This window comes from Nerophis lumbriciformis, linkage group LG14, assembly GCF_033978685.3.
Source record: "Nerophis lumbriciformis linkage group LG14, RoL_Nlum_v2.1, whole genome shotgun sequence".
Classification (NCBI taxonomy): domain Eukaryota; kingdom Metazoa; phylum Chordata; class Actinopteri; order Syngnathiformes; family Syngnathidae; genus Nerophis; species Nerophis lumbriciformis.
This window is the reverse complement of record NC_084561.2, coordinates 11212422-11233823: the sequence shown is the minus strand read 5'-3', so window position 1 is coordinate 11233823 and position 21402 is coordinate 11212422. Positions and strand designations below refer to the sequence as shown.

Sequence of the window (21402 nt, the reverse complement as noted above, 5' to 3'; positions counted from 1 at the left end):
AATTGAGAATCACCCGAGTTTTTTCTGAAGTGGTACTTGGTGAAAAATAATTGAGAACCACTGATAGTGCTTCTCAATTATTTTTGTCATGCCCCCCCTTTGGGGACATAATGTTTTCACGCCTCCCCCCAAATTGATAATATGATAATATTTACCAAACCACTCTGAGTTGCTGGCACTCTGAGTTGCTGGTACATGTCGCCTAGCTGAAGACTTGTGTATTGTTTTGTCACGCTCCCCCTGACACCTTGTCATGCCCGCCCCTCTATAGGAGTTGTACCGGTTTGAGGACTATAAGACTTGTGGAACTTTCTGTGTGAATACAAAGACTTGAATGTAACCGTATGTGTACTACATGTCCTTCGCGGAGATCAGTGGTTCGCAATTATTTTCGGTCACACCCTCTCTAGGAGACAAAAAAGTGTTCACACATTGAAATCATTTTAAGACCCTATTTATTAATGTATATAAACTGAAGGGTTATGTATGTATACTAGGGCTGCAACTAACGATTAATTTGATAATCGATTAATCTGTCGATTATTACTTCGATTGCTCAATTAATAATCGGATCAGAGCCCAGGTTGCTCTGATAGTGGCCTTCAACTCTTCTGCGTTTTTGGGTCTGGCATTCTGCATCTTCCTTTTCACAATACCCCACAGATTTTCTATGGGGCTAAGGTCAGGGGAGTTGGCGGGCCAATTTAGAACAGAAATACCATGGTCCGTAAACCAGGCACGGGTAGATTTTGCGCTGTGTGCAGGCGCCAAGTCCTGTTGGAACTTGAAATCTCCATCTCCATAGAGCAGGTCAGCAGCAGGAAGCATGAAGTGCTCTAAAACTTGCTGGTAGACGGCTGCGTTGACCCTGCATCTCAGGAAACAGAGTGGACCGACACCAGCAGATGACATGGCACCCCAAACCATCACCCAACCATGCAAATTTTGCATTTCCTTTGGAAATCGAGGTCCCAGAGTCTGGAGGAAGACAGGAGAGGCACAGGATCCACGTTGCCTGAAGTCTAGTGTAAAGTTTCCACCATCAGTGTCCTTTAATTTGTTTTCATGTAAAAAAAAAAAGGGTAATTTTTAAGGTGTAGCGGCTTTTATTTTGCCTTGGCGGGCTGCCCCGATTACATTACATGGAAGGGAAACTCTGCATATAACTGAGGTAACAGGAGTTCAAAATTAATGAATACAGCCAATTACGTCATACATTTGTACATTGTATTTCCTTGGCACACAAATGACAGATCTAGTGGTATGTCGCATATTATTGTGTATACCAGTTTATTGTACAGCGAGTCTATTTTATTTATAATTTTGACTTCCTCTGCAGCCAAAAAGAAACATTTCCAGATGATGAGGAAAAAGCATTACAACGAGGGCCTCAACATCAAACTGGCTAGACAGCTCATCGCCAGCGAGCTGGAGGATGACGAAGATGAGGACGAGGAGATGAGGGATGAGACGGAAGAGGCGGAGGAGATTAATGTGGATCCGCCACAAGGTGAGAATAAAGTGCCCCATCCATCCATTTTCTACCGCTTATTCCCTTTGGGGTCGCGGGGGGCGCTGGAGCCTATCTCAGCTACAATCGGGCGGAAGGCGGGGTACACCCTGGACAAGTCGCCACCTCATCGCAGGGCCAACACAGATAGACAGACAACATTCACAGTCACATCCACACACTAGGGCCAATTTAGTGTTGCCAATCAACTTATCCCCAGGTGCATGTCTTTGGAGGTGGGAGGAAGTCAGAGTACCCGGAGGGAACCCACGCAGTGCGTCAGTTTAAATTAGTATAGTTGTTCTTCCTGCTACTTTTTACTATAATTACACGAAGAACAAATTACTACATAGTGAGTAAAAAAAAACATGAAAAACGTAGATTTGGTCGCTTCTTTTTGTTGTCACAACAAGGCTTAGCTGCCTTTGAAATGGGGAGGGTGTCAACAGCAACCCCCACTGCTTTTTGAGGAGAGGAATCTGTATTTTCATGTCTCCAATAAAAAGAAAAAGCCAGCCGCATTTTTTTTTTATGTGCGTAAGCAATCCTTTTAGATGAGAACCCAGATGCGTATGAAGTGTGTTAAGAAGCATAGGACGGATTTGTAAGGACGAGCAACATCCACAGAAGGTCCGTTTATAATGTGTTTATGAGCACCAAATGTCTTTGTGGCGCTCCACATGGAGGTTTATGTGCTATGTAAGAAAAACACTGAAAATAATCAAAATGAAGAAAAGTAGTACCCCAACTTAAAAGATTAATGGGTTCTGTGACGGCGCTCTTAACTCAAAACAATTGTATCTCAAATCAGCGTCTTGAATTTAAATGAGTTAAAAATCAATTCAATTGGTGCTTGTCGACGACCAAAACAGCACACTTTTAACATGTAACATGCGCTTTAAAAAAGAAAACGTTTAGATGTAAGAAAAACAGTACAATAGAATGTGCAATGAAGTAATATAATTAGAGACGTCCGATAATATCGGCCGATAAATGCTTTAAAATGTAATATCGGAAATTATTGGTATCGGTTTCAAAAAGTTAAATTTATGACTTTTTAAAACGCCTCTGTACGTACTGGTACACGGACGTAGGGAGAAGTACAGAGCAGTTGCGTCTCCCAGTCATACTTGCCAACCCTCCCGATTTTCCCGGGACAATCCCGAATTTCAGTGCCCCTCCCGAAAATCCTCCGGGGCAACCATTCTCACGAATTTCTCCCGATTTCCACCCAGACAACAATATTGGGCGCGTGCCTTAAAGGCACTGCATTTGCGTGCCAGCCCAATCACATAATATTTATGGCTTTTCACACACACAAGTGAATGCAAAGCATACTTGGTCAGCAGCCATACAGGTCACACTGAGGGTGGCCGTATAAACAACTTTAACACTGTTACAAATATGCGCCACACTGTGAACGCACACCAAACAAGAATGACAAACACATTTCGGGAGAACATCCGCACCGTAACACAACATAAACACAACAGAACAAATACCCAGAACCCCTTGCAGCACTAACTCTTCCAAAAAAAAAAAAATAATGCACTTTGTGATTTCAATAATAAATATGGCAGTGCCAGGTTGGCATCTTTTTTCCATAACTTGAGATGATTTATTTTGGAAAACTTTGTTACATTGTTTAATGCATCCAGCGGGGCATCACAACAAAATTAGGCATAATAATGTGTTAATTCCACGACTGTATATATCGGTATCAGTTGATATCGGAATCGGTAATTAAGAGTTGGACAATATCGGATATCGGCAAAAAAGCCATTATCGGACATCTCTAAATATTATAATAATAATGTACAACATTGGAGAACAGACTTCTAGGGTATCTAATTTCAGCTTCTCCGTCAAACACAACTTTAGCAGCTCTTCCATGTTTTCATGAAGAAATATCTGCCATTTAGATATTTTAACATCCTTGGCTGGCGTTATTGAGTCATTCTCCTTCAGAATGGTGCAGACCGGCAGTGACACACTGTCATGTTTGATGATTTCTTTCCACTTCTTCTCAGCACCGTCCTTCACACTCCCTTTCTTGCCGTGGTCAGAAAAGCAGAGTTATGTTGATCTCGAGCTATAAACTAATGCTAGTGAGTAAGACCGGATGTTTTGGTCGTATCTTACATGGTTCACTGTGACATAGCAGTATGCTTGTAGCTCCTTGCAACTTAAGGCATCACAATTACCAAGAGACAGCTTTTATCTCAAAACTAGGGATGTAACTGTATTGTAGGTACCGCCGTATTGTGGTTTCAAAGTGTACACCACCTCATAAAGTGTCACCCAGAAAAGATATTTGAAGCCAGGGAAGCTTTACATCAGTTTGTGAGGTATTTACATTATTCAAAGTTATATCTTTAGCTAACTTTTCTGAGAAACTGCATTTTCCAAACTGATGTTATTAAAATGTTCACTGTGGAGGACACTGCTTCTTATAAGGTAGAAGTTGTTTTACACTTGATACATTGGATGTTTACGTTGTCATTTTAAAGACACCACCTGTAAGTTGTTTCCTTAATTATTTGCTGGAAACAGTAGATATTCCAATTCATTACATTTAAAAATACATGTTTGTAGTAGAGATGTCCGATAATGGCTTTTTTGCCAATATCCGAAAAGTTGAGAAAGATAAGGGAGAGGGAAGGAAAGCGTTCGCCTTTGTTGAGAGCAAGTAGGGGGGGGAAAATGGCACATTCAGCTTCATGGCAAACACTACTTCCTAGCTAGTCAACACACCGTAGCCTATGCACTGCTATTTTTATTATTGTCCTGGAATTTCGACTGCATGCAACATCTACTATAGAATATTTGCAAATGAGACTCAGAAATGTAATAATAAAGCAAGAGATAACAACTAGATGGCACAGTTATCATTATCAGCTCAGTTTTAAATAGAGATGTCCGATAATGGCTTTTTTGCCAATATCCGATATTCCGATATTGTCCAACTCTTAATTACCGATTCCGAAACCAACCGATACCGATATATACAGTCGTGGAATTAACACATAATCATACCTAATTTTGTTGTGATGCCCCGCTGGATGCATTAAACAATGTAACAAGGTTTTCCAAAATAAATCAACTCAAGTTATGGAAAAAATGCCAACATGGCACTGCCATATTTATTATTGAAGTCACAAAGTGCATTATTTTTTTTAACATGCCTCAAAACAGCAGCTTGGAATTTGGGACATGACGAGGTTGAGGTGGGCGTGGTTGGGGGGGGGGTTGTATATTGTAGCGTCCCGGAAGAGTTTGTGCTGCAAAGGGTTCTGGGTATTTGTTCTGTTGTGTTTATGTTGTGTTACGGTGCGGATGTTCTCCCGAAATGTGTTTGTCATTCTTGTTTGGTGTGGGTTCACAGTGTGGCGCATATTTGTAACAGTGTTAAAGTTGTTTATACGGCCACCCTCGGTGTGACCTGTATGGCTGTTGACCAAGTATGGCTGCATTCACTTGTGTGTGTGAAAAGCCGTAGATATTATGTGACTGGGCCGGCACGCAAAGGCAGTGCCTTTAAGGTTTAATGGTGCTTTGTACTTCTCCCTACGTTCGTGTACACAGCGGCGATTTAAAAAGTCATACATTTTACTTTTTGAAACCGATACCGATAATTTCCGATATTACATTTTAAAGCATTTATTGGCCGATAGTATCGGCAGTCCGATATTATCGGACATCTCTAGTTTGTAGTAATAAATGTGATTGGAACATTTGAGCATTATGTTTGTGTTCAAATATAGCAGGCGTGTGTAATTTCCGTAAATATGCAGAAATTTGCGTTTTTAAACAATTATTTCCAATTCAATTCAATTCCATGTTTTTTAATGAAATATGAATAAAAATATGATTTAAATTTAGTGAACGCTCTCATCAGTCGCAGGTACTCACTGTTCCTCTTGCCTAAACGCTGCACTGAGTCACAGGCCAAGCCAATATGATGAGCAGCAAAGTGGACAGCCGTCAATAACCCCGAGTTAGCCCCACCTTGTAGCTGTGGACACGGCAGTGGTGTACTCTTCATTTCCATTGAAAAGTGCCATGAGTAATCTCAAACTTTTGTCTTCACTCTCCGGTTCTTTCTAGCTGATTCTCTGGACTCCTAGATGAGGCATGCGTGCTTACACTCCAGTATGAGTGCATGGGCTTACCATGCAGACGAGACAGTACCACAGCGCTGCGTGTTTCCAATGTCGGGCCAAGCAAAGACACCGCTTCACACATCAAACGCCTCCAAACAGCCATTCATCTGTCTCCACTATTCCCAAAAGGTGCAATATAACCTAGTGACAAATGTCCTCCACTGACGCTACCCCCTCCCCTCTCCATGGACAAGGCCGCACTGAAGACAATATGATTCTGACTGTGGAAGTAAGTTCAAGGCCTTGGAGGACAGTTGCTGGGACCGTCCCTCAGTGGGCCTTGGAGCTTGGAGGTCAGCCCTGAAGAAACCCAAGAGAAGCCGGCTGGAGGCGTCTCAAGGATGTGCTTTTAATCTGTCCCCTACTTTTTTTTGCTTCTTTTTGAATTTATATCAGGACAGTTTTCATTTAACAGCCACGTGGATATGATGTAGTTCCACGGTGTGAGTTCTAAGCAGAGTTTGTTCACATGGGCTGTGTCTCAATTCGCACACGTACGTACTTACACTTCAATATCTCCACTGAGTACACTGGGTACTTGGTTAGTCGCAGATTTTGACATGCACGCGTGTGTACTTAAACTTCAATATCGCGACTGAGTACACTGCATACTTGGTTCCTTGAGGCGCAGATTTTGACACGCACACTTAGGTAATTACGCTTCAATATCTCTACTGACTACACTTGGTTCCTTAAAATGCAGATTTTTTACATGCAAAATGACATACTTACACGTCAATATCTACTGAGTACACTGAATACTTAGTATTTTGTCATGCACACTTAGGTACTTACACTTCAATAAGTCTACTGAGTACTCAGTGTTCTTGGTGCGTTAAGACACAGATTTTGACATGCGCACGTACGTAGTTCCTTAAGATGAGTATTTTGACATACACACTTGGGCACTTACACCTCAAAGGGTGTACTGAGTACACTGTGTACTTGGTTACTTAAGATGCAGATTTTGACATGCGCACTTATGTATTTTTGCTTCAATCTTTTCTGAGTAAACTGCGTTCTTGGTTCCTTAAGATATTGATTTTGACACGCGCACTTATCCTTTTACATGTCGAATGAGCGCACGGCGTACTTGGTTCCTTAAGACGCAGATTTTGCCTCAAAACCTCTACTGAGTACACTGCGTGATAGGTTCCTTAAGGCACGGACTTTGACTCGTGTTCTTACACTTTGATACGTCATAGTGCACCGTGTATTTACTTCCTAAAGGCGTTTGATTTTTGACTTAAGCGCCGTCCCTAATGCGCACGTCCCATCGCAAAATAACTTACTCTCCTTTTTTAATTGTGAATTGCAATCGTCAGCCAAAATACGGATTATAGATCAGTGGTTCTTAACCTTGTTGGAGGTACCGAACCCCACCAGTTTCATATGCGCATTCACCAAACCCTTCTTTAGTGAAAAATAAAATGTTTTTTTTTTTCAAATTCAAGACAAAGTTATATGTTTTTGGTAATACTTTAGTATTGGGGAACATATTCTAAGTAACAAAGACTTAATTTAGAGTTATTTGGTTAGGGTTAGAGGGTTAGGGCCAGGGTTAGGGTTATAATAAGGCCATGCCGAATAAAGCATTAATAAGTACTTAATAATGACTAGTTAAGACCCAATATGTTACTAATTTGCATGTTAATAAGCAACTAAATAATGGTGAATATGTTCCCCATACTAAAGTGTTACCATGTTTTTTTACTGGTGCATAAAATGAACCGTGCATGAACATCACCTTGTTCAAAGAACGAAACCAACACAGTGCATAAACTCACAACAAATTACACACCTGCAAATCAGTGTGACTTCTGCTGTTGTCGTATCCGTAATACGCCAATAGGGAGAAGTTTTTATTTACACGATGAGTCGGGTGTGTCTCGACCTCCACCGAACCCCTGAGCCCGACTCACCGAACCCCTAGGGTTCGATCGAACCCAGGTTAAGAACCACTGGTCTAGTCTCTTACGTGAATGAGCTAAATAATATTATTTTATATTTTACAGTAATTTGCTCGAAAGGTGAGAAATATTCCCCTAACAATACCTTATACCAGTGGTTCTTAACCTTGTTGGAGGTACCGAACCCCACCAGTTTCATATGCGCATTCACCGAACCCTTCTTTAGTGAAAAATAAAATGTTTTTTTTTTTTTTCAAATTCAAGACAAAGTTATATGTTTTTGGTAACACTTTAGTATGGGGAACATATTCTAAGTAACAACAACTTAATTTAGAGTTTTTTGGACGCTAGAGGAACATATTCTAAATAACAAAGACTTAATTTAGAGTTATTTGGTTAGGGTTAGAGGGTTATGGCCAGGGTTAGAGGGTTAGGGTTATAATAAGGCCATGCCGAATAAGGCATTAATAAGTACTTAATAATGACTAGTTAAGAGCCAATATGTTACTAATTTGCATGTTAATAAGCAACTAAATAATGGTGAATATGTTCCCCATACTAAAGTGTTACCATGTTTATTTACTGGTGCATAAAATGAACCGTGCATGAACATCACCTTGTTCAAAGAACAAAACCAACACAGTGCATAAACTCACAACAAATTACACACCTGCAAATCAGTCTGACTTCTGCTGTTGTCGTATCCGTAATACGCCGATAGGGAGAAGTTTTTATTTACACGCTGAGTCGGGTGTGTTTTGATCTCCGCCGAACCCCTGAGGCCGACTCACCGAACCCCTAGGGTTTGATTGAACCCAGGTTAAGAACCACTGTTATAGATGTTGTGTGTTGAGTACACTAAACACCTGAAATGATGGGCTGGGGACTAAGGGAGTGGTTGCAATTCACAATTAAAAAGGAGAGAAGACAAAGCAGATTCATATTGCTGTGGTCATGTTACCAACATTAATAGATTCAGGACAGCACTACAATGTCAAAGTACTCATTGTATGCAGTGTACTGTACATAGCGTACTGACGTAAGCATTGAATTTGAGACACAGCCATGATTTTGAGTCATCATTTTTATGAACAAATATATTTACTTATCTTAACTTAACACTGAAAGATTAAACGTTTGGGAATTTCCGTTAAAGATACTTACTTTCCAAGTAGTATGTTTTGGTTTTTCTGCACTTCAGTTGTAAAACAAGTCGATGAGTCCGGAAGTCGACACTGATTCAGACTATGGGACTGATTTTTTTTTTCTTTCTGAAGTCGAGTAACAGAGATTTTGACTGAAGGATCCAAAGAGATGAAATCCTGCAATGGTGGACTATCATATGCTACTGAGGAATAAGAAAAAAAGTCAACCCACACGAGTGATTTATTGGACTTTCCATATATCTTGATCTTTGTCTGGTAAATTTTAACGAAGAAGGTCAAATGTATTGCCTGTCTGATTTAAAATAATGTCCAATCGGGAGGTGTAATTCATGCTGATGCTACTGATGAATAAATACTTTCAATGTTGGCTCTATTTTGGATTCCTGTAAAGTAATTTGGAACAGCGTGAAAGAAAAAAACAAGTGTCCTGTATTGTTTTTTTTTATGTTTCCTTCTTTCTTGAGGAGTCCTTGATGTGACCGGTGATGTGTTGAGCATTGTGTCATGCAAATACAAAACAGCCTGGCTCTTTTTGCAGTTCTACGCTTTGAGGATGCTCCATTCCTGATATACTAACACAAACTTGACAAGATTGAAAAAGAGGTAATGGTTTAAACATTTGACAAGACTGTCTCATTATGTGCATCTTCCCCCCCCCCCCCCTGCTTCATTTTCTTCACCATTTTGCACTTATTTTTTAATGATTAGGAGTCCTGTGTCTTGTTTGCACTTTGCATGTTCATCGTCACAAATTATATGTACTTTTTGTTGTCTCCCCTCCGATTAAAAACAGGTTGTTGTATTTGTGGGAGTTATTCTTGATTTCACACATATTCTCGCCAGCTGATGGCGCTATTAAACCGCATATTTAATGTAAAACAACACCATGGCTATATTCCAGCTAGTGCCCTCAGGGACTAAGTAGGCAGTGCACTTAGTACATAAGTGCGCGAATTTTTAAGCATCCCTTGCTTGAGGGTTACTCTCACGTTCTACTCTACCAGAAAACTACCATAATCAAGTAGCAATATAATATTAATCCCTTTAATAGTGCAGTAAGGTAAGAGTATGTTACTTAATTCCCGAGGGCGCCTATATTAACGTTGTAGTGTCCCAAATCGAAAACCGCCGTTGAACACCGGAAATGACGACACAGCAGAGCGTTTTTTTTATTTAATTTAATATATAATTTCCAACCTTTCGGGTTCCGTCTCTTCCCCACGCAGTCAAAATGGCGGTTGTCCCAGATTGAATGTTCCCAATCTGTATTTACGCACTCACGATGATGACTCACTTGAAAAAGAAGTAATTCCAAGGGATCAGGGAAGCCTGTCACTTGGTGCAAAGATCGTATATTCTCAGACAGAGAATTCACTTGATGTGTTTTGTACGCGGCATATGTTGTTGGTAATAAAGACACACGGAGATGCGTTTAAGTGTTCATTTTTGCTGCAATTAACATCAAATAAATCCCTACACCTGATATATATATAAAAAAAATATTTTAAAGCGCTCTTTTATGAATGATGTTGCTTTAATGTGAGCATGCGCACTGGCGGCATACCGCTAGAAATGTTTGCCATCTGCTTGGAAGTCCGTAGCGGCGCATCATGTCTTGCGTGTATAGACGATCTCCGTACGAGTCCGTAGTGTGTGCGTGGAAGAAAAGCCTCTCTCCTCCGGGCTGCCATGACCGACACTTGCTGCTCCCGGGACTGACCGACTGCCGCGTCCGAGAGAGTTCCGTTACCTTCCCGGCGTTGTTACGGGCTACTTAACGGCGGTTTATGGTGACATTTGTGCGACGTCGAGGCTAGCTGGCTAGCAGAAAGGAGCCAGCTGGTCGCTCGTATATTACAGTCACGTTAGCAAACAAGCTAATTAGCCCCCTGGATTACACTACTTGCCTTTTATTCCTAAACTATTTGTCTTTTTAAAGTGCCCAAAAATGAAGATAACTGTGGATTTCGAGGAATGTTTGAAGGACTCCCCACGCTTCAGGTGAGTGTTGACATTTCCCCCTGGAGTAATAATAATAATAATACTGTTTGTTTATCATAGAAGTATCCTGCTAGTTTTGTGCTAAGCAGCAGTGACTTTCTGCCTGTTTTTGTGTTTACTTTATTCAAAAACACAAGGATGACAACTTTACAGAACTTTACAAAAATAAAAATATATTAAGTTCTTCTCTAGCTGTTTGTTGCCTACCACTTTTCTATGTTTATTTTAGTTTATTAAGGATCCCCATTAGTCTACACCGCAGTGGAGACTATTCTTCCTGGGGTCCAGGCAAAAACACCACACAATTACAAAACAAAAGATTAAAATGCAGTACAACATGATCAAATAATAAAATGTTGTAATACAAAAATAGCAACAACAAAGAACCAAAAAAATTATAATAAAAACTTCGAGTTTACATAATAATGTTCATACCAAAGATAAAAAGAGCAATATAAAAATATATACATATGTTTTTGCAAAAATAAAACAAAGAACCAATAGCCTAAAATATACACATTAGTGTACAAAAGACAAACAATAAGTGACGAAAAAGTACCATCCACCATGTTCTACTGCTTGTCCCATAATCAATAGAATAGTCAATAGTCAATAAAAACAGTCATGACATTAGGTACAATCTAGAACAGGGGTCGTGAACCTTTTTGGCTGAGATAGCCATGAAAGCCAAATATTTTAAAGGGGAACATTATCACAATTTCAGAAGGGTTAAAACCATTAAAAATCAGTTCCCAGTGGCTTATTTTATTTTTCGAAGTTTTTTTTCAAAATTTTACCCATCACGCAATATCCCTAAAAAAAGCTTCAAAGTGCCTGATTTTCACCATCGTTATAAACACCCGTCCATTTTCCTGTGACGTCACATAGTGATGCCAACTCAAACAAACATGGCGCATAGAACAGCAAGCTATAGCGACATTAGCTCGGATTCAGACTCAGATTTCAGCGGCTTAAGCGATTCAACAGATTACGCATGTATTGAAACGGATGGTTGTAGTGTGGAGGCAGGTAACGAAAACGAAATTGAAGAAGAAACTGAAGCTATTGAGCCATATCGGTTTGAACCGTATGCAAGTGAAACCGACGAAAACGACACGACAGCCAGCGACACGGGAGAAAGCGAGGACGAATTCGGCGATCGCCTTCTAACCAACGATTGGTATGTGTTTGTTTGGCATTAAAGGAAACTAACAACTATGAACTAAGTTTACAGCATATGAAATACATTTGGCAACAACATGCACTTTGAGAGTGCAGACAGCCCAATTTTCATCAATTAATATATTCTGTAGACATACCCTCATCCGCGCTCTTTTCCCGAAAGCTGATCCGTCCAGTTTTGGAGTTGATGTCAGCAGGCCAGGGAAGCTAGGGTCGATATTCTTCTCTTGATCGTCTTCGGTGGCATAAGGGACGGTGTGAGCCAAGACATCCAGGGGGTTTAGCTCGCTCGTCTGCGGGAACAAACTGCCGCCATTGCTTGCCGTGCTACCGAGGTCCTTTGTCCCTGAATTGCTCACACACTCCGGCAGATTCAATGGGGGTCTGGCGGCAGATTTCTTTGACTTTATCGTTGGAAATGCATCTGCTTTGAGTGTCGCAGGATATCCACACATTCTTGCCATCTCTGTCGTAGCATAGCTTTCGTCGGTAAAGTGTGCGGAACAAACGTCCAATTTCTTGCCACTTTCACATCTTTGGGCCACTGGTGCAACTTGAATCCGTCCCTGTTCGTGTTGTTGCACCCTCCGACAACACACCGACGAGGCATGATGTCTCCAAGGTACGGAAAACAGTCGAAAAAACGGAAAATAACAGAGCTGATTTGACTCGGTGGTTGAGAAAATGGCGGATTGCTTCCCGATGTGACGTCACAACGTGACGTCATCGCTCCGAGAGCGAATATTAGAAAGGCGTTTAATTCGCCAAAATTCACCCATTTAGAGTTCGGAAATCGGTTAAAAAAAATATATGGTCTTTTTTCTGCAACATCAAGGTATATATTGACGCTTACATAGGTCTGGTGATAATGTTCCCCTTTAAAATGTATTTCGGTGAGAGCCATATACCGTATTTTCCGCACCATAAGGCGCCCTGGGTTATAAGCCGCGCCTTCAATGAACGGCATATTTCAAAACTTTGTCCACCTATAAGCCGCCCCGTGTTGTAAGCCGCATCTAACTGCGCTAAAGGAATGTCAAAAAAACAGTCAAATAGGTCAGTCAAACTTTAATAATATATTAAAACCAGCGTGATGTGGGCGCGCATGGAATCGTATATCAACATGGACGAAGCTGCGTGAAAAAAGCCACCCGGCCTCTTCGCGTAAACTTAAACTTACCTTAACCACTCGCTCATCTTTTCTTCATCCATCCCTTCGAGTTAGCTTTTATGATGACGCCGGCTGGAAAGGTCTCTTTTGGCAAGGTCTTCCTTTTGAATATCACCATGGGTGGAAGTTTCTGGCCATTAGCATGGCAAGCTAGAACCACAGTGAAGGATGACTTCTCATTCCCTGTGGTGCGAATATTCACCGTACGTGCTCCCGTTGTATCCACAGTGCGGTTCACAGGAATATCAGTTGCTGTGAAATAGTAATCCGTGTGCGGATGGAGAGATTGCGTCTTTTCATGAACCGGATCCCTGTCGTTTAGTAGGAGCCATTTTGTGGTCTTTACAGATGTAAACACACAAAGGAAATGAAGTACGGTAATATCCGCGCGCTTTTTCTTCTTCTACACGGGCGGGTGGTTGCTTACAGTAGAAGAAGAAGCGCTTCCTGTTCTATGGGGCGGGTGCTTACCTTGGCGGTTGCTTGCGTAGAAGAAGAAGCGCTTCCTGTTCTACCGGGAAAAAAGATGGCGGCTGTTTACCGTAGTTACGAGACCGAAACTTTATGAAAATGAATCTTAATATTTATCCATATATAAAGCGCACCGGGTTATAAGGCGCACTGTCAGCTTTTGAGAAAATTTGTGGTTTTTAGGTGCGCCTTATAGTGCGGAAAATACGGTAATATTTTTTTAACACTGAATACAATTAAATGTGTGCATTTTTAAGTAAGACCAACATTTTTAGAGTATAATAAGTCTCTTTTTTCTTTTTAATAACATTGTTATTCTGAAGCTAACCAATAATAGATAAAATACGTCTTACCATTAATGCGGCTTCTTGAACAGGTGCGGTAGAAAACGAATGGATGGATTAAAAAGCATGAGAATGTTTTATATTTTGAATGTTATTTTTAACACTGTGATTACCAGCGGAATTATTCATTACTTATCGTGTTAAGCGATGTAAGCTAAGATTTATCTGAGAGCCAGATGCAGTCATCAATAGAGCCACATCTGGCTCGAGAGCCATAGGTTCCCTACCCCTGATCTAGAATAATCTCTTTCTGCAATACTTCTCTTAGTCTATTCTTAAAACCCACTATGCTGGTGATTGATACCAGATATTGTGGAAGTCGATTCCAGTAAGTGATTGTCCTATACATAACAGTCTTTTTCAAAACATCAGTTTTGGGTTTAAGACGGGTGAGAGCACCTCTTAGGGCTAGCCTGGTACTATAGTTGTGACTTTTACTAGCAAGCAACAGCTGAGAATACAGATAAGAAGGTTTATTGTATGTATGGATTGTTTTTAATAATAGAATCAAACTACACGCTAGTCTTTCACCAACTCTCATCAATGACAATTCATTATGCATTATCTCAATGCCGGTCCTAAATGAGCAATGGAGAGCTAGTCTGGCAGCTCTGTTATGGGTAAGCTGGATTTTATTTAGTTCGTGTTTAGATGCATTAGACCAGATTGCTGGGCAGTAGTAGTCAAGATGTGACAATACAAGGGATTGTATAACTTGCTTAGTAGTTGTGTTAGTTAAAAAATAGGCTCTTCTTCTTATGATTGAGATGCTTCTGCTCATTTTTGTTACTATGTTATTAATGTGAGTGGCCCAAGAAAGTCTTTCATCTATTGTAACTCCCAGCAACCAATTTTTATCCTTGAAGAAGGCCAGGAGGTTGACCAGAGTCATAGGAAATTGACCAGTTTGGTAAACAAAGTGTGCCTCTTTACTGTAAATACATACATGTGGAGTAAATAAAATATATATGCAGTTGCCATTGTTTCCCTATTAGGAGTATTCAAATACAGTACAGGATTGTTTGGCCTCTTGTATTCATCATGTTTCACTTTCAGTTTGCATGTCTTTGTAGCTCTTCCAGTATTGTTGCTTTGATTGGTCAACCAACTACTGTACAATTTTTATATTGTGTTAGTGTACAGCTCTGGTAATGGGTACATTCACACCCACCTGCACAAATGTACTTCAAAATGTAACAATCAAAATAAATATGACTTTTTTTTTGTTTACAAGGGCATGCATTTATAATATGCATTAGTTTAACCATTTAAAATCAACGATAATAAAAAGGAGACGCTTGGAAATAGCATAAAAATGCCTCCAAAGCTTGGAAAAACGCGATTCATAGCATTACTTTTTGGTGTAACCATCATGAGCGTTCTGTTCAGGTATATTTCTTTTATATTTTGATAAATCATCATATTTATGTATTACTAAATTTAAATATGTATTGATCAATCTTTAAGCTGTGTGTATTTGATTTCAGTTTGCTTTTGACATCTTATTTAGAATTGTAGTTGAAACTTTTACAACCTTGTGTTGCGCTCATGATGGCGTAACCAAACTAGATTTCATTTAATGATGTTATTTTGAATATTTATTCCCTTTTTTATATTTAGTATATTTAAATATTCATTTATAAACATTGAATACATTTCAAATATCAATAAAATGCAATTGTAATGTTTAGTTACACCAATTCATGAGCGTAACACTAAGCTTCATCACTTTGACTTGTAATATCTCTAATTCTGGTGGTGTTTTATGCTTTTTTTTCTTTTTGGAACATGTACTATACATATAATACAATAAAGTCCCATATAAAATTATGTTTCTAGCAATACTTTAATTTTGCCTTTGAAAGTAACACTCCAACGTCCATTAGTGGAGCTGTACACATTAAGAATACTAACACTTGATGTTGTTGAAAAAGGTACTTACACTTCTTTTAGGTCTTAAAACGGTGCTTTGCACGAATATGTAGTAAAAATTTAAATTATAATCAATATTTTTTTGTTTATATTTTTATCCTGCATTTATTTATTATTTTTTCTGGTATTTTATTTTTTATATATTTATTTTCACTTTAATTGCAGCAAATAATTTTCAACAATTTTAGACCTAACCATTAATATATTTTTTAAATTAATTTTAATACATTTGTATGCTTTATCAGTTTGAATTTTGACAGCAGTTTTTAAACTTAGTTATAGTCTTTTGACAAAAAAAATATTTTAGTTTTAGTAAAATTTTAGTAGTGAAGTGAATTATATTTATGTAGCACTTTTCTCTAGTGACTCAAAGCACTTTACATAATGAAACCCAATATCTAAATTACATTTAAACCAGTGTGGGTGGCACTGGGAGCAGGTGGGTAAAGTGTCTTGCCCAAGGACACAACGGCAGTGACTAGGATGGCGGAAGCGGGGATCGAACCTGGAACCCTCAAGTCGCTGGCACGGCCACTCTACCAACCGAGCTATACCGCCCCAAGTAATATAATAATTGATTTAATTTGACCTTATTTTTCGGACTATAAGGCGCACCGCACCGTATTATAAGGTGCAGTGCCGATGAGCGGAGGGGGTGGAACAAGGGGATGGGGCAAATGCAGAGAGTAATTTCACCACACCTCGTGTTTGTGTGACTATCAGTGGTATTTAACTTTAATCTATTCAGGTCTATATTCGTACAAAAGGCGCATTAAAGGGATAATAGTATGATTTTTTTTCTACATTTAAAAATCTTCCTTGTGGTCTACATAACATGTAATGGTGTTTATTTGGTCTAAATGTTGCATTGATTATGTTTGACAGACCATCAAGTCGCTTTCTATTCGTCGCTTCAGGATGCGCCGTTTTGTGGGCGGGTCTTATTTACGTGGCTGCACTTCGACAGCGTTTTCTACCCGTCAACGGTGTAACCCACGCTCATAATTTGTTGATGAGCGTGGGAGAACCGGAAGTAGCAAATACACATATGTGGCGGAGCAAATTTCATCCATCTAGCCATCCATTTCTACCGCTTATCCATCTCAGGGTCTGAAATAAATAAATAGGAAACGCTGCGTCCTCTTCCTTTTTATGCCGCGCGTGTGTCATAAGCGCGTTGGACGACATTAAAAGTTGTCATGCCTTTTAGATTTACCATTTAATAAACGATTCCCTGAGGCAGGGAAAGTTACTTGATCATTTCTATGGAAAGAAGTAATACGGTAGAATTCTTTAACTTACTGTTGTGTAGACGTCTCGATGACTCGCCTGCTGATGGCATCATATAGCGTCAAAAATAACACATGTCCTCTTCACTTTCTCACAGGTGTACACCTTTTACGATGTGGAACATTTTACATGCACACAGTTTTGTTCTGGCGGTTAGAAATCACACTTCTTATCTTACGAAGAAAAACGTGATTGGCTCTCCTTTGTAACTAACACCCAATGCTCTTTCAATTTGTAGGCTGTTAAATAGCTGTGATTGGTTATATTCCCAAATTGTCCCACCCATTTACAAGGCAAAATTAAATATGATTGGATTTCATTTCTGTCAACATGTTCATCTCGTTTTTATTCGTCAAGTGTCAGTTAATTTTGTAATCACTTTAGTCAACGTGCATTTGTTTTGATTCGTTATCGTCTTATTTTCGTCAGCGGAAAATAGGTTGTTGACGATAACTAAGATGAAAATGATTGGTTAGTGAAAGTAACACTGCACAATTTTATGTGGCATTATGTCTGTGTTAGTGTTGTCCCGATACCAATATTTTCTTACCAGTAACGTTACCAAAATGTATTTTGATACTTTTCGATGCTTTTCTAAATGAAGGGGACCACCAAAAATGACATTATTGGCTTTATTTTAACAACAAATCTTACGGTACATTAAATGTTTCTTTTTGCAATTGGAAAAAAAACAATTTTGTCCTTAAATAAAATAGTGAACATACAAGACAACTTGTCTTTTAGTAGTAAGTAAGCAAACAAAGGCTCCTAATTAGTCTTCTGACATATGCAGTAACATATTTTGTCATTTCTTACTCTATTATTTTGTCAAAATTATGAGGGACAAGCGGTAGAAAATTAAATATGAATCTACTTGTTCATTTACTGTTAATACCAGGTTACTTCCTGTTTTAACATGTTCTATTTACACTTGTGTTAAAATGTAATAATCACTTATTCTTCTGTTGTTTAGATGCTTTACATTAGTTTTGGATGATACCACAAATTTGTGTATCAATCAGGATCATACATTGGTCATATTCAAAGTCCTCATGTGTCCAGGGACATATTTGCTGAGTATATAAACATAGTATACATTTTATAAAAACGAAGAAAGATTTTGTGATGCTAAAAATATCGATGTAATCATAGTAGTATCGACTAGATACGCTCTTGTACTTGGTATCATTACAGTATCGGGGTACTTTACTAGTACCGGTATACCGTACAACCCTAGTCTGGGTGGAGTTTGCAAGTACTACCCTTGCTTATGTGTGTCATGATTCGTGGCCCAGATCATGTTTTTGTTATTTTCTGCTAGTTTTGGACTCCCTTAGTTCCTGTTGTTGTGCACCCTTGAGTTTTTTTAGTTACCATGGCTACTTATTATTTTCACCTGCTTCTGATTGGTGTTCGGGACGCTCACCTGTTTCTCGAGCACTAATCAGAGGCATTATTCAAGCCTGCCTTTGCCAGTCAGTCAGTTTCTTTGTTTGCTTCATGCTCCTGTTACGTGAGTACTTCTTGTCTTTAGTCCGTGCTAAGTAGTAGCCTTAGCTTCGAGTGCGATCGGCACATTTTTCCGTCTGCTTGTTTTCTGTTTTGGTACTTGTTCGAGTTTTAGAATAAATCATGCTCCTACCTGCACGTCCTGTCCGGAGTGGTCCGTTTGCATCCCGGGGGAACGAACCTTGCCGCAAATTTCGACCCCCCAACCGTAACAATGTGGGTTTTGTCCAGGTACACTGGCTTCATAACCCGTATGTGTGAATATGAATATAGATGGAATGCACTGGGATTGACTGCAGACCAGTCAAAGATGTACCCCGCCTTTCGCCTCAAAGTCAGCTGGGATAGGCTCCAGCTCAAGAACACAAGCAGTATAGATGATGGATGGATATTTTCAATGGGGACAAATACAAAATATGAACTCTTTGGTGTTAGAAACACTTTCTCTGTTCCTTTCAATAAGCGTGTTTTTTAAAAAAACTTGTATTTTCCAGACATTCAAGAAACCACCTCTCTCATTTTGTTTTTCTCAGGCTCTGCATTTTCTGATGCTGCAACATCCTCTTTTGTTCCACAAATGAGGAACAGATGTTAGAAAGTCATTTTTTCGGAGTTTTAGCGTGGGAGGATTTTTTTTTTTGTTTCGTGGTTTTAGTGTGACAAAAGTCGCATCTTTTTACAATTGTCGTAATGGTTGTAGTTGGCTGGTCAGGAACTCTCTTAGCTCCACACATGACCAGCAGCAGTTCAGGGGTCAAACTGCCCCCTCGTAACACATCATCTCCACTGTATTGTCATTAGACTAAAACCATGAGGCGAATGGCAAATCGGAACTAAGAGTTTCCCAAAACAACTTTTTCAGTTGCAATACCGATATTGGAGCTTTGAGTATTGGATCCGATACGATAACAGCAGGAATCATACATACTTTATTATTTTGTACTGTGGAATGTTAGAAATGGCTTGTCAAGTAACATTACTCAAACATAAAACAATGGACGCTATAAAACAAACAATAACCTATTCATTATTAACCGTCTGAAATGGACTTATGCTGTCTTTACATCAGTGCTTCTCAATTATTTTCTGTTACACCCCCATTCCCCTAAGAAAGAAGAACAAATTCAGCCCCCCTACTCTCCGCCACGACTATAAATAGTATTGTGTATAACGTTGTTATAAGTACACGTCTGCATAACATTGTATCCTTATTAATGTTAAAGTAGAACAGACAAAGAAAGAAATACAAGGGAAAAAAACAATAACCCTATTAACATTATTTTTAAGTTTGTAACAGAAAATATTTAAAATGCATCAATTTGCCCGAAATTTTTAAAATTCTTATCTAAACTATAAACTATTTTAAACAGACGTGAAACATTTAATACTGAAAAATTAAATAAAGTCAATAAATAATAATACATTCAAATTGATGAACAGCATTAGCTAAGGAGCACAATATATACCGTATTTTTCTGACTATAAGTCGCAGTTTTTTTCATAGTTTGGCCGGGGGTGCGACTTATATTCAGGAGCGACTTATGTGTGAAATTATTAACACATTACCGTAAAATATCAAATAATATTATTTAGCTCATTCACGTAAGAGACTAGACGTATAAGATTTCATGGGATTTAGTGATTAGGAGTGACAGATTGTTTGGTAAACGTATAGCATGTTCTATATGTTATAGTTATTTGAATGACTCTTACCATGATATGTTACGTTAGCATACCAGGCACGTTCTCAGTTGGTTATTTATGCCTCATATAACGTACACTTATTCAGCCTGTTGTTCACTATTCTTAAATGTCTATTCTTGGTGTTGGGTTTTATCAAATACATTTCCCCCAAAAATGCGATTTATACTCCAGTGCCACTTATATATGTTTTTTTCCTTCTTTATTATGCATTTTCGGCCGGTGCGACTGATACTCCGAAAAATACGGTACAACCTACGAAACAAAAATACATAAACTAATTTGTGCATGTTTTTTTCACTCAAAATGAGGAAGTCCGGATTAATGGCTACAATGAGCACGTTTTGTAGTGCACAGCTTTTTGAAGCGAAGTTTGAATATTTGAATATGTTGCCGTTTTGTGTTGTACTCTTTTCTATGCAAGTAGATGTAGTCCTTTGTGGACTACAGATGGAAATGAGCTATTAGCTTAATCTGGTGCAGCCATTGATTCCTTGTCCATTAACTAAATAAAAAAATAGAAGCAGGATACTGATAAATCATGTTCCCCCAGGGTCACACACTGGCATTGCAACCCTGCCCCACTGTCTAAGAAGAACTCCTTTAAGTTGAAGTGGAGTTGTAATTGGTTTATTGGTGACACCTAGTAGCCACAATAATTTGTAAAGTTAATAAGTTCATGATGCGGTATGTTTAATGACGCAGACACGTTTGTTACTGGATACCTTCTAATACTCTTCTGCCTTGGAGTTTTTGTATATGTAAGTGATATGCAACTATAATTATTTGATACGTCTTCATATTGACAAATGTGCTATGCTTAGTTAGCTGTGGTGTAGCTGCTTCCTCCTAGTAGCCTATAGCCTACCATGTTTACCTTTTGTAAATATTTGCAAAATACAGGAAAAGACCAGCTTTGTGTGTTTATTGGAGGACATTTGCAATGCATCTGTAGATTCCTAATGAAGCCTTTAGCTTGACGCTCCTCTACTTTCTCCTGCTCCGCTTGCTGCGGCGACAACAAACACAACTCCAGACGCTCCTCTTCGTTT

General features: G+C 39.1%; 2 protein-coding genes across 5 annotated transcripts in view; both read left to right on the top strand.

Moving 5' to 3' along the window:
- The window catches only part of ppp1r2 (protein phosphatase 1, regulatory (inhibitor) subunit 2), a 31538-nt gene extending 22416 nt beyond the window's left edge, over positions 1-9122 (top strand). Inside the window, exons 5-6 of one of the 2 annotated variants that reach the window (XM_061976053.1) lie at positions 1340-1510; positions 5618-9122. In XM_061976053.1, coding sequence (XP_061832037.1) covers positions 1340-1510; positions 5618-5637 — 191 coding nt within the window. In that variant the 3' untranslated portion in view covers positions 5638-9122. Of the gene's footprint in view, positions 1-1339; positions 1522-5617 lie in introns of both variants that reach the window. The other variant, XM_061976050.1, reaches the window with a different exon arrangement.
- A 1239-nt stretch (positions 9123-10361) lies between these two features.
- acap2a (ArfGAP with coiled-coil, ankyrin repeat and PH domains 2a) overlaps positions 10362-21402 on the top strand; it is a 109340-nt gene continuing 98299 nt past the window's right edge. For all 3 annotated transcript variants that reach the window (XM_061976055.1, XM_061976056.1, XM_061976054.1), the window contains exon 1: positions 10362-10750. In XM_061976055.1, the coding sequence (XP_061832039.1) occupies positions 10698-10750 (53 nt within the window). In that variant the 5' untranslated portion in view covers positions 10362-10697. The remainder of the gene's footprint in view (positions 10751-21402) is intronic.